Source organism: Myripristis murdjan, chromosome 24, assembly GCF_902150065.1.
Source record: "Myripristis murdjan chromosome 24, fMyrMur1.1, whole genome shotgun sequence".
Lineage (NCBI taxonomy): Eukaryota > Metazoa > Chordata > Actinopteri > Holocentriformes > Holocentridae > Myripristis > Myripristis murdjan.
In genome coordinates this window covers 18,105,762-18,119,249 of record NC_044003.1, presented here as the reverse complement: position 1 = coordinate 18,119,249, position 13,488 = coordinate 18,105,762, and the positions used below count along the sequence as shown (strand labels likewise).

Sequence of the window (13,488 nt, the reverse complement as noted above, 5' to 3'; positions counted from 1 at the left end):
AATCAGAGATGATAAAACAAATCCTGAAACAAAAGAAGCTTCTCTTGATGACTATGACTTGGTGACAGAAGGAAGAGGAGGATATTGACAGTCAGACATAAGGGTTGATAGATGGTTAAGTTCATTGTTTTAAAGTTTATGTATTGCACCAAAAAGTAAATATCTTCCTGGGCGGGCTACAGAGGTACATCCTTTGTATGGGACACTGACTTTATTGGGTTGTTTAAACACACTCAACCCATAATTACAGTATTTCCCACAGCATTTGAGGGCAGCATCTGTTTGTTATTGTAGAGACAGTTTGCAGTGCAGAACAAGTGTGGAAAATCAATGTGATCATGAGTTTATTATTGGAATTTTGGACCCAAGGTACAATTGTTTGGATTATGTTGTTTGGGGCGAATTTATGGTGAGTTTTTGGCTGGGTGGAACTCAAAAGAAGCAGTCTCCAGTCTCCACTCACTCCTGTTTGGACAAGGCTGAAAAGAAGCTGCACACTAACATCTACCATTTGTTTTACTGACATACAAATGACACCAGTGTTTCAACAGACATGAGGATGAGTAGCCAACGGTAACATTTTCATTTGAGTGAGCAAATTCTTTATCATCAATGCTGCCTGCAAGACCAACCTGATCAGTTTACAAAACCTGGCTCCTCACATTCAGATTTGATCCCTCTCTAATTGCCTTATCTTCAGTATCCTTTGCCAACAGCTATTTGCAACACTTATAACATGTTATTAAATATGTTTGATCTATATACATAACTTTTTAGGACTTTTGTCTTCTTCCTCCTCTTCGTCAGTGTTTTCTTTAAATTGCTGTGAGATGGTAAATGGTAGAGACTTGAAATTTTGCACACTGATTGGAAGTTGTGTGCAAGTGCTGCCCATGAAATATGACCCTAGGCTGCCTGATGGGTGCCTCATAATTAAAGGACAAAGTTTTGTAGAGAAATCATTACTCCGATGCCTTAAGTCCGATTTACAGAAAACTTCTGCAAAGTTTGCCTCCAAAGGCCAAAAAGTCCACCCTATTGGATTTTCTGCTATTTTTAATTTTTGAAAAAACACATTTTTGATATCTTCTCCCAAACCGTAGGTCCACTTGCTACCAGATTTGCTTTGGGCCATTACTGGACCAAGCTTATTAAGCTTGTTGATATCTTATTCAGTTTTCAAGCTAGCGACCAATGAACTTCAAAATGTGTGGCTCAACTGTTGGGCCAATCATTATGAAACTTGCAGGATATGTCCACATAAGTACTTCAAATCGACCACTAGGGTGCACTACAGATGCAAAAAAAATGGGCGTGGCATGACACAAATCAGACTGTAAATAAATTGTTTGCCCAATAATTAAAAAACTCACACAATATGTTTCATAACTATGTTGAACCAAGTGTGTAAAACTTTGGAAATCACTCAATAGGTGGAGCCCCTCATTGAGCGAATTCAGAATAGTTTTCACCGGTTACTTTTACCAAACATGTGCATGGGCCTGGCATCAATGACAGTTTGTATAAACATCACCAAAACAAGCAGATATTTTTAATTAAGCTGCTGCAGCTTTCAATTTCTACAGGTTGTATTGGCTTGAACCCCAGAATTGCAGCTTGTAGATAAATTTATTTTGCACAGATTTTCTTGTAAAGCTTTTTGTAACCTTGGTTTGAAAAAAAAAAAAAACTACTATTATCAAATGAATACTATTCTTGGTATTGGTAAACGGAAGTTCAGCAGCATTATTTTGTTGTGTTGTCAAAGGACAGCAAGCTTGTCAGAGGAAATGGTTGTTTTTCTGACAATGCCAAGATTGTACCAACCCCCTGTAGCTTATCCCCTGAGAACAGCAATCCTTCATTAAGATATCTGTTCAGTAGCCCAGTCTTTCTCCGCGCCTCCCACTCTCCATAGAGCAAAACCACCATGAATGGGCCAATTGTGCTGTGAGGTTCTAGGAGTTTCATTACAGGTGAGATGCAGTCTGAAGTGCTCTCTCATTCCAGGACTTGGTAGCGCCTGTTTTTGCACTAAATAAAATCCATCAGGGAAGGTTCCTGAATCTAAGCCATTCATCTTTGCGCCCACAGGTCAGCCTGCCCTGTATTTTGTGTCAGTCACTAAGAGGGGCTGTTTGATTTTAATTTTAAGTTTGGCTTGAGCTTATCAGTCGGAATGGGCTTGGTCGGAGTGCCTGCGTGTTGACTCAAACTTCACCCAGGCAACTTAGCACCTCACCTGGTGACTGGGTGGGGAATTTGGCAGAGATGCATTCAAAAAGGGCCTGGCCTGGTACAGAGATTCTCCAGCTGGGCCTGGAGAAGTGTATGCAGCACACAGACACACACACACAGACATGCACTGAAACTCCTGTGCTGGTCTGTGCAGTGCTGTTAGGAAATTGCTCTGCCTTTCTGAAGACCATAAAGAGCCTCTGGTCGTTGAGGTTTCTCTCAGAAGCCAGTGGAAAACTGCAGCTCCTCCTACAGCACAAGTGATTATTCCAGAGCTATAACTGGGTTTTCACTTTCTGCTTAATCTGCACAAAAATCTTCAAATATTACTGATCATGAAACTTTCTTTTGTTCAAGATTAGTCTTACGTGTTTGTGTCTCCAGTGGGTTTGAAGTTAAGACTGGGCACAAAAAAATCAGCCTTTTTCATTTAGTTTGGAAAATAATGAGGATTTCTGTTAGAGGCAGACTCCCCCGCCTCACTCCAGCCTTCTCCTTCTGTTCCAGCATGCTGAAGTCAGAGACAGGATGCTAGTCATGCAGCACACCCTAGTTACACAGTTATATCACTCCTCCTCACTAGCCAAACAATAGGACTTCATTGTTTAAGACCAGCCCTTCTAATGATCCTTATGTGTGCTGTGGCGTATTGCAACAGATTGAGCGATGTGAATTAACTGGAACTATAATGTAAATCGAGAACGCTAATAACTGAGCAAAGTGTTGAAGGATTGCCAGAGATTAACCATAATGTAACCTAATGATTGGTGTTGTTTGTTTGGTGCTACCCACAACATCTATAAATGAATAATATAATAAACATTTGAGTTTAGTAACAACTCCCTGTCTAGAATTTGTTATTTCCAGGCAGACTTAACTAATTTGATCCAGACATCAGAGCAACACAGCAGAAAAAAGTCTTATGAGCCAAAACAGTGTTTGAGTGTAATTTTGTTTACCTCTCCACCAGCTGACAAAACCTGTCCTCCAGGCCCATACTGAGGCCTGGGAATGTGTAATCCAATGAGGGTTGTTCACCAGATTAGCATGGTACCTGAGTATGTCACCTTAAGGTTAGATTCTGCAGGCCTTGCCAGCCTCTGCTAAACCCTCAAAGGACTTTTTCACAGCCCCTCGTTCTGTTGGCAGAGTGCCATCAGCAATTCATTTGACTTTATTGACAGATTACTTCACTGGTTTTTGCAGTATGTAGGTATGATCAGTATCTGTGTGACTACTGCAGGGGCGGTTACGTTCTCTCATTTTCTGTTTTCCTGGAAGAACGAGTTGTGCATTCTTAAAAGTTGCCGACTGTATAGATTATTTTGTCCAAAACTCTGAGTCCAATACCAAGAACTGTTTTGTCACCTGTAAAAAAAGTAAAAGTTTTCATCTATGGTTATCGCTGAAACAAGTTTACAGTTTTTTTTTCACTAGCATGAACTTCATATACTTCATAGATATAGAATTGTTCTTGCAGCAGGAATTTGAATTCACTTTCAGTTCAACCAAATCAGGAGTGGATTGTCTTCAAATTCACAAACCAGCAATCTTTTAGGGCTATAAGATGCTCACGTTCAATATATGAAGAATTTCTTGAGCATGAACATTATCTGGATTATATTGATTATCTTTTCAACTAGCATTTGGAAGTGCGTTAACTGGAGGGAAATTGATCCTCCTGACCTTGTTGCACAAACTTTAAGGGGTTTAAGCGCTGTTAAGAAAAATTATTTTTCCCCTTGCAGGTGGTGAAAACCATCGGCTTACGTGAGGTCTGGTACTTTGGGCTTCAGTACATGGACGGCAAAGGTTATCTTACCTGGCTAAAACTGGACAAAAAGGTAAGATCCAGCTTCAATTAAAAGTCCTTTTTGTCTGATTTTGTGAGATTATATTTATGCTTTCTTCTTCTTATTAGAATTGGTGCTCACACGGCCACGCCCACTTCTGGTTGTGCTCTTTATCACAGATTCTTGACCAGAGGCATTTGTTCATCTGAGTTTCATTATTGCATTTGTCTATCTGTTCATCTCATACCATTTTAAGTGAAAGGTGCACCATTGGTATGGGACAACATGTTGGCCCAGGCATTTGTTCCACTGAGTTGCATTGTTTCATTGTTGCATTTGTCTATCTGTTCATCTCATACCATTTTAGGTGAATGGTGCACCACTGGTATGGGACAACATGTTGGCTTGATAAATATTACATGACCACAATCCATGTTCTTGTCGATGCTAATTTACATCAATAGTATTAATTATAGTTAACCTAATTACATTTGTAATTCTTGGTTGTTTTTGCTGTAGTCTTTTGCTACGGGCAGATTACAAGTTCATCATGATAACATTGTAAAACAGCATTGCAAAATATTCCGAAATACAACATTACCCTGACATGGTGTACTGACTCCTAATCTCAAAGTATTCCTCAGGTATGTTTCAATTGCTCAGGTTTTGCAATACCTTCCTGAACGGAGCCAAATACTGAAGGCGATACAGAAAGACAGCATTCATTTGAAGGAATGGTAGAATCAGTGCTGCTGTGTTTGCCTTTCCCTGAGTTACTTAGTAGCCATTGTATTATGTATGCAGAGTCTGCATTGTGGTAATGGTGTTCCACTTCCGGTGTGGCTGCTAATTGTTAAGCCCTGTCTGGTTTCCATCTCTGCTGGATGTTGGGGCACTGCACATAATCAGCTGGAACAGTACTATTTGGCAAGAGTGTGAACTCTTTGTGAACCACCATAAACTGCCTCTATTTTTCTCTGTTGTTGTCCCTGAGAAAACACAGATTGCCTGGCCTCCATTAGCTGTTACTCCCCAGGTGCTCATACTCTGCCTTGTCCAATATACGCTGTGCACGTACCTACAGTAAAGCCAATCAGCCTGTGGAATGAAGCCATGCCTGTAAATGAGCAGAATTCCACATTCTCAAGATTGTTTTTGTATCACAGTGGCTATACGATCCATCAACACCCTGCAGTGTTTTCAGATCACTTGGTAATGCATTAATAGTCTCACAAACATGCACCTGTATTCCCCAGGCTAGTAGCTCATATTCAGCTGTTTCTATGTAATGCCATCAAAGGCCTTTCCAGTTAAAGTGCTTGTAACTGAAACAAATTGAGATTTATACTTTTTGCTAAACATGTTTTTAATTGAGTGCCCAGTCTATCTTCCGTGAGTGAGAAACATGTTGAAATAGGCTTTTTGGTATGTTAGAATCATAAACAGAGTGAGAGAAAAGGTCACGCTTGCCTCAGTCAGCAGCAGTAAACTGTTTGCTGTGTGCTGACACTGCGCTGCACAGTAGCTCATCAGCACAATGCCTTGCACATACTGGAATATTCCAGGCCTTTTATAGCTCCATTCTCTTGATCAAGACCGCTTAGTTCCTGTTTTAAAATTCGAGGAAGAGGCACTTTTTGTAAACACACAGCTGGGAGTTATTCAATTGTTTACTGGATGCAAATGATAGATCATATTTCAGTGAGGGCAGCATATCTCTGAACCTGCAGGATGTCCTATAGCCTAGGTAAAGTGAAGTGATTTAAAATTGCATATTGCACTGTATTGCCACATAATATTTTGGTCTTTTATTCACATTCTAAGACCACGTAATAATAATGATCAAATGCTTAGTGACTCATGGTAAAGTATTCAACAGCTGAAAATATGTGTAAATTTTACTAAATAGCCCAAACATTAAAAATCACTGGTATGGTCATTTAAAGAGATGAAGATATTTTGTTATTTCAGATAAAAGATAATAAAAGATACTCATGGTATTGCAAACCATTAAAATTCTCAGCAGTACCATGTACAATGCCTTAACTATTTTGATAATGAAATGTCTGTTTTAAAGTATTTGTCCTCAGACCTAATAAGACATTTCTAGTTATTTATATGGAGTTATGTAAATTCTAGTGTATTCATTTGAGACTAATGCTTGCATGATATGTTCTTCTCCATGTTCTAATTCCACTCCAGGTTTCTTCTCAAGACGTGAAGAAGGAGAACCCACTGCAGTTCAAATTTCGGGCCAAGTTCTTCCCCGAGGACGTGGCTGAGGAGCTGATCCAGGAAATCACCCAGAAGCTCTTTTTCCTGCAGGTGAAAGAGAGCATCCTGAGCGACGAGGTCTACTGCCCACCAGAGACAGCCGTGCTGCTGGCCTCCTACTCCGTCCAGGCCAAGTTTGGAGACTTTACCAAAGACATTCACCGGCCTGGGTACCTCACCTCTGAGCGGCTGCTGCCCCAGCGGTGAGTTGCATCAGTGCAGTACGTTCACGGAGGAGAACAAAGCTTTAGCATAATATGGTGTATTATAGTGTAGTATAATATAGTAGTATATTAATTGCTAAGAGTGAAACCTGCAGTACATAGCGATTTTATGCAAAAATACACACCAGTCTCTTATGAGCTGGCAACAACAGAGAAAAGTATCCCATCTGTACTAATTGAGATTTGGTGGGTATGTCACACAGGACATGACAAATCAAAAATTTAGAGTGAAATGCAAAACTTAAGAGAAAGCTGGATTCTCCAACAATGGTTAAACACATTGTTGCTGCAGCAAAGACAGTTCACCATCCCTACCAGCAAGTAAGAATAAAACTTAGATCAGAAGAGTGAGCACACTACTCTGAACTAAATATTTGGGGAATTAGATCCTTCAGACATTCAGAGTTTCAGTCACTTATTCTTGGAGATCACTATCTGGTCATACAAGTGCATTCAAGAAAAAGAACAAAGTTTTATTAGAACAGTAATACCCAACACTGAATACTTTCCATGAAAGCAGCATCCTTATGTAACATATAAACAGGGGGAAAACCAGAAAGATCATAAACTAGCTCCTTGGTTGTACCACAACATCCAAGAGGAAAATCAGTGTGAATGAAAGACTTCCTTCAAAGTATCATACTTACATAAGAGTAAAAGAGAAACGAAAATTAATTAGTTTCTTGTTTACCACAAGAGTTGGCTCAGCTACTGATAAGACTTGGCCTGTTGTCCTTTGTAGGGATTGTCATCTATCATTAGCAATCAGATGGCTTTGTTGACATTACTCATGGTATAATGCTATTTGCCACTGTTAGCAAAACCAAAGATATGATCTCCTGTCTGTACCAAGTATTGTGATGTAGTTGATGTTTGCTAGCGTCCTTTCTCTTCCTGTAGAGTCCTGGAGCAGCACAAGCTGTCCAGAGAACAGTGGGAGGAGAGGATTCAGGTGTGGCACGAGGAGCACCGTGGGATGCTTAAGTGAGTGTGTGCTGTGTGTATGTGCCAATGGCACACATTGAGTGAATGCAGCTAAAAAATTAATTTAAACAATAACTGTATATTGTGGTATGTAAATATTGCATACATTTTTTCTGCTGTATGAGTAGGAGTTACATAGATTGTTAGTGCTTGTCCTGAATCCTGTCCATTTTTACAGGGAGGACGCTATGCTGGAATACCTGAAGATTGCCCAGGACCTTGAAATGTATGGAGTCAACTATTTTGACATCAAGAATAAGAAAGGGACAGAGCTGTGGCTGGGAGTGGACGCCCTGGGCCTCAACATCTATGAGAAAGAGGACAAGTAAGCACTTATAGTCCATCGCAGAAATAAACAGCTCAGGTCAAGCCCTGTTGTCAGTGTCTGTTCTGCTTTTTGTTTTCTGCTTACCCCTAGCTACAGCCCTGCAACACAGAAGTAAAGTGGCTGGGCGAGGTCCATGCCTGTAGTTAATCACTACCCATTTCTCCTCTTTCTCAGTAGACAGTATGACAGGAATAAGTAAACATTTTCTGTCTCATTGGATGAGTTTTTCTTTACTGTTTAGCACCGTACTCAAAGTTACTTAGTGATTGAGATTTTGTTAAGATCAAGACCAAAGGTTTTAGCTGAGGGCATTAATAGCTGTCAGATAGTGTAGCTCCATGAATGGATGTGAAATTACCACCAGTTACCAGCCTAATTCTAGTAAGATTTGGTTGTGGTTGACACATTTGTCTGTTGAGCCAGACATTTTAGCATTTTGGGATCCACGTGGCTAATGGATTATAAAAAAAAAAAAAAAAAGTTTTCCTGGCCTGGTCTATGGGATTGCTGGAGTGAAGTAGACTGTGTCATAGAGTGTCCACCCTCATCCCAGCTGACTTGCCGTTCAGTCACTGACCCTGCGGTGGTAATCCCGCCAGCCACTCTCTGTATTGACCTGCTGGCTCAGTTGTGTTGTTGACTACCAGCTGTCGCTCCCTCCATATTGAGCTGGCTGCAATATGTGAGCTCTCCATGCCAAGTTGCATTGAAAGCAGTGTGGTCTGCTGTTTATGCCTCAATGGGTGAAATAAATACAGCTAATTGATGGATGGATTAATGAGAAAGCAAAACTTCTCCCTCCTAAGGACTCTAACTGGACCCTGTGTTTTTTTTTTTTTTTTCTTTTTTAGTAGAAGTTGTGTTTTGCTTTCTGTTTGCGTCCAAATAATCTATTTGCTTATCTGCTATTTGCACCAAAGTTAATATGATATTTCAACTATATAACTGTATAACTGTGACACCTCTGAATGTAACAAGCCAGTAGATGAGAAGAGACAGTATAAGGAACATTCAGGGCTTTGTGTCCTTGTGTGAGTCTGTCTCTTTATGCACTCCCTGGGATCAGCAAAGAAATGCCTCTCTTCCACGGTGCCCTCTGCTGTAACCATGGTTACGCCGACTGGTTTTTCAAGCTGTGCGGCACTTAAGAATGTGAGGCTAACCTACAACACGGAGTCTCTCCAATGAGGGCAGCAAGCCCACAATGCAGCAGTACAGCCAAGGCTGCACCAAGGCACAGTTTGACTTGGGATTAACTCCTTCTGCTCTCCTGTACCACTAACTGCAGTGCTGCTCCCTCATTTTATAGGACAGATTTGCTTGAGGTGCCAAGCTTTCCTCTTAGCAACCACCCTTGTCAAACACACACACACACACACACACACACACTCACAGTTTAATTGTAAAAGCAGGCATCTATTTGATCTGTTTAGTTTAATGGTGAATCTGACTTTGATAAATTGTTATAATATTGTTTCCACACATCGCCATTTTTTTTGTAAACCACTTTTGTACTGTAAGGCCTTGCTTCTATGGAATGTGAAACCTTAAGATCCATTTTATTAAGATAATTTTTGAGTCCCTGGTTCCTAAAGCCTGCTCGCCTGCCATCGCCGTTCATTCTACACGTTAAGAATTCTTCTCATTAACCGCCAAAGCGCCTTATTTCCAGATAAACAGTGTACCAACTGGGGCTGTCTTCCTCTTTCTAAGCCACTGCTGGCTTTTAGAAAATTGTTGTAAATCACATGACCAGAGTGATCATTTTCTCTAGTGTGACACTGAAGGGTACACACACCTTGAAAAACCTTCAGAACGATGACAGAAATACTGAATTGCAAAGATAACCTCCAAATTATTTTCTCAATTCCACAAGCATGTGTCAGGGTCAGTAATGGATTGAAATTCCAGTTCAGGCAGTAGGCTCTGACAGTACAGTTTCACTGTGAGGTGGATCACTGCATAACTACAGTATATTACAACACACAGCTTGTTACTGTTCACATTGCAACTCTGTCATATGTCAAATGAGATTGGCATCCATTAGGTTTGTCTGGCACAGTGCAGAAGCTGGCTACACCCCTGATTCATCCCTCATACAGTTGCTGGAGACAGAGACAGACAAGTTTATAGCCAGCCCTGAAGAGATTTATTGTACACATTGAAGACTGTAAATCTGAGTGAGATTGTTTGGTCTTGAAGAGCATGTGTGGATATGAGTACTCCCACCTGACAAATGAATTGCATTGCACGTGTGGAACAGTGTCACAGTCACACTCGTGTTCATGTGGTCACTCCTGCAGACTGACTCCAAAGATTGGCTTCCCCTGGAGTGAGATCAGAAACATTTCCTTCAACGATAAGAAGTTCATCATCAAACCCATTGACAAAAAAGCCCCGGTGAGTACAACATCAGATACGGCATCAACAACCCTCATCTAGATTTGACATCTGTGTCAAATGTACCGTTTCCCCCAGGACCCCACCCCTCCAACCCCCCCTTCTGTCCCCTTTTACCTCTGCCATCTGTCCCAATATATTTTGTAAGCATTCATAAATTCAGTTCCACTTTAAGTAAAAAGGTTTTCAGAACTTTTTTGATGTTCTCCTGTTCCATCTTATCCATACCATCTTGTATCTCTGTTGTGGGAAGGAAACCCATTAAAGATATCATTATTCTGATGTAACATGTAGAACAGAGCCTTGGTTACTGTCCAGGTACTGCTGACGGACACCCACTCTCCATTCACACATACACATACATCCCTGTGGTTTCCATATACCTTATCTCTGCACCTGTAGACATTTTGGCTTTCAATAAAAGTCGAGCGGTTTCTGTAATGGTGTTAACAGTTTTCCCCTGTATCAGCTCATGGCCATTAGCGCAGCCTTTGTCATTCATATCAGAAACGCACAATGAGCAGGCAACACAACAGTTGATTCACCCTGGTGTTTGCTCATTTTTCTGCTCCTGCTCTCCCTCCCTTGCCTGATTTCTCTGTTTGTTTCCCCTCTGATTCCCAGGACTTTGTGTTCTATGCCCCTCGACTGCGTATAAACAAACGCATCCTGCAGCTTTGCATGGGCAACCATGAGCTGTACATGCGTCGCCGTAAGCCAGACACCATTGAGGTGCAGCAGATGAAGTCCCAGGCCAGAGAGGAGAAGCAACAGAGACAGATGGAGAGGTATGGAAACTGCTTGACACCTAGAAAGACACAGAGACAACATTGTGCAAACATTACAGTAAACATATTACCAATACATGATTAATGATTAATTCACCCAAAATAAAATAAAGACATTTTAATGCTTACTAGTACTGCAGTCTGTCCATCATGATAGTTTATGCGTGATTTGGCAAGGTTTCCAGAATGTCATGATCCCCTTTGTCTCCCTACACTCTGCTGCAGTGGGGCAGGATTGGTATTCTTTTGTGGAGGTTATGCCTTTAAAAATGTACATGACGAAAACTCACCAGAAACAGCTCTTTGCAAAAACAGTGACGTAGATACCCAATATAATTCACACCATATATGTAAGATCAACATGGTACACTATAACTTCATTATACACTGAATGAAGCAGCTTTGCCAGTGGCAGATGCCAGTCTCAGCAGTCCGCTTTAACCTCATTCAGTTCAATATGTAAATTCAAACTGCTATTCAGCGGTTAATAATAGATCATTCATTCGTCAGTTATTCCATTCACAATGGGACATATGGAACAGGATTTTCATGGTTGGATTGGGAAGGAAATCCACTTCCTGGATCAGCTGAACTGAAAGTGAATTGATGGCAACCCTTATGTCTCACATACTGCTGTCAGGCCAGTGTCTGTCCTGCACAGCTGTTCAAACATGGTGATGTAACACCATGCCTGTCACACACTGAACACCAGATGGAGAACCAGTAGATCACCGGTGTGCAGCAGAAGGATTAGGGTTCACACACGGTAGCTTACAGTGGTCAGGGTATATGAGAGTCTGTGCCACAAACCAAAGCAGACGCATAGTTTCTGCTGATTTGTCAAATAAGAAATAAAGGAGTATGAAACTACACTGATCCCTGAGGGGTGAATGTGGTTGTTGTTGGCAGCAGCAAAAGCAATAGATAAGGGAAATAAATGCCAAAATAGTAACAAGAAAGGCTAGTAATAAAGTAAAATATGAACAGTTGTGGTGTTATGTGAGCACTCTAGCACCCTTACATGACCTTTTAAAAAATAAGATAAAATATGGGAGCACCCTCTGATCTGATCTATATCTGATTTAGATTATTTGATGGAAAACCCTCTACTTTGTTTGTCTGACTGGCTGATCATGATGCTGCATCTTGTAACAGTGGAAACAGCTTTTCAGAAAGGTCGAACTATTTGAGAAAAATCTTTCTTAATGCTGCAATCTCATTTTGCATGGCCATGCCTACAAACACCAAAATCAGAAAATTGGAAAAATAATGAAATTTACCGAGTATAAGTTACATATGCTGATGCATATGTAACTTAAATAGCAACTTTACACTCATTGTGCATGGTTAGTAAATATGGCTTTCTGATTTTATCATTTTAGGTAAGCACTTGTTGGTACACAAAAGTGTAGAGAATCTGGGTCTGTGTATACATATGCATGCACGTGTGTGTGTGTGTTGGCTAGTGTAAGTGTATGCTTGTGCCCCACAACTGTTGTTTTTCAGTGTTAACTGTGTGTCAGCTACGTCAGCTCTCTTTGTGTCTCACGATGGCTGTTTCTTATCTGCAGGGCCCAGCTGGAGAATGAGAAGAAGAAAAGGGAAGCCATCGAGAAAGAGAAGGAGCAGATGGAGCGAGAGAAGCAGGAGCTGATGATGAGGCTCTACCAGTTTGAGGAGAAGACGAAGAAGGCAGAGAAAGGTAAGGGGTGGGGGACATCAGGGGCTTTCAGTAGCTCATCTGTCATTTAGCTTAGAGAATAGGCAGTGTGTGTGTATGTGTGTGTGTGTCTCTGTTAGTAGACAAAACTTATGTACATATGGTTATGTGTGTACAGTTGGTGAAGGATATGAATATTGAATTATTTGGAGGCACAGCTGATTATTCGTGTAGAATTTTAGCTCTGTTTCCCACAGGTTGACAGGTTAATTTTTTTTGTAAACTTTATCAGTGGAGTCTGAAATAAACCTAAAACTAAGCATTACTTGGACGGCTTATGATTCACTTCAGCAGTAATGTACTCAGTATAATGGAAAACTTCAACAGTACTTTTCTTCTTTTGTTTGTCATTGATCACATTTTATAGGCTGATACTTGCCAGCTCCTTGTGCACAGAATTAGATAAGCCTATCAGGCTGATAAGACATTAAATGAATTCAAAGCCTCCTCTTCAGCCTTGATGAGCAATTTCTCTATCAAACATTGGTCATAAAGATAATACAGGTGTTATCCTGAGTCTTTTGTAACAGGAATCTGTCTAACACCTGTGGTTTGTTTTAAACCATTTCCATTTTGAGTGTGGTTTGCCACACTGGACAGTGTGAGTACTTGAAACTTTAGACAGTCATAGGAAAGTATTTGAAAGCCAGTTTTGTATACTTTTCTGAGACTGACATCTAACTGGACCATTGTCTCCAAGGACTCTCTGATTTTTTCTCCATCAACACTAGTCATATGC

At 40.7% G+C, this 13,488-nt stretch overlaps 2 protein-coding genes across 2 annotated transcripts in view; one reads left to right on the top strand and one right to left on the bottom strand.

Annotated features, from left to right (window-relative positions):
* Positions 1 to 13,488, top strand: part of ezrb (ezrin b) — a 32,983-nt gene that overhangs the window by 12,556 nt on the left and 6,939 nt on the right. The window contains exons 4-10 of the mRNA XM_030046910.1: positions 3,987 to 4,082; positions 6,234 to 6,508; positions 7,430 to 7,513; positions 7,692 to 7,838; positions 10,145 to 10,241; positions 10,866 to 11,029; positions 12,601 to 12,731. Of these exons, the coding sequence (XP_029902770.1) occupies positions 3,987 to 4,082; positions 6,234 to 6,508; positions 7,430 to 7,513; positions 7,692 to 7,838; positions 10,145 to 10,241; positions 10,866 to 11,029; positions 12,601 to 12,731 (994 nt within the window). The remainder of the gene's footprint in view (positions 1 to 3,986; positions 4,083 to 6,233; positions 6,509 to 7,429; positions 7,514 to 7,691; positions 7,839 to 10,144; positions 10,242 to 10,865; positions 11,030 to 12,600; positions 12,732 to 13,488) is intronic.
* The window catches only part of enpp1 (ectonucleotide pyrophosphatase/phosphodiesterase 1), a 55,152-nt gene continuing 50,863 nt past the window's right edge, over positions 9,200 to 13,488 (bottom strand). The window contains exon 27 of the transcript XR_003927931.1: positions 9,200 to 9,229. The gene's annotated coding sequence lies outside the window, so the exon portion shown is untranslated. The remainder of the gene's footprint in view (positions 9,230 to 13,488) is intronic.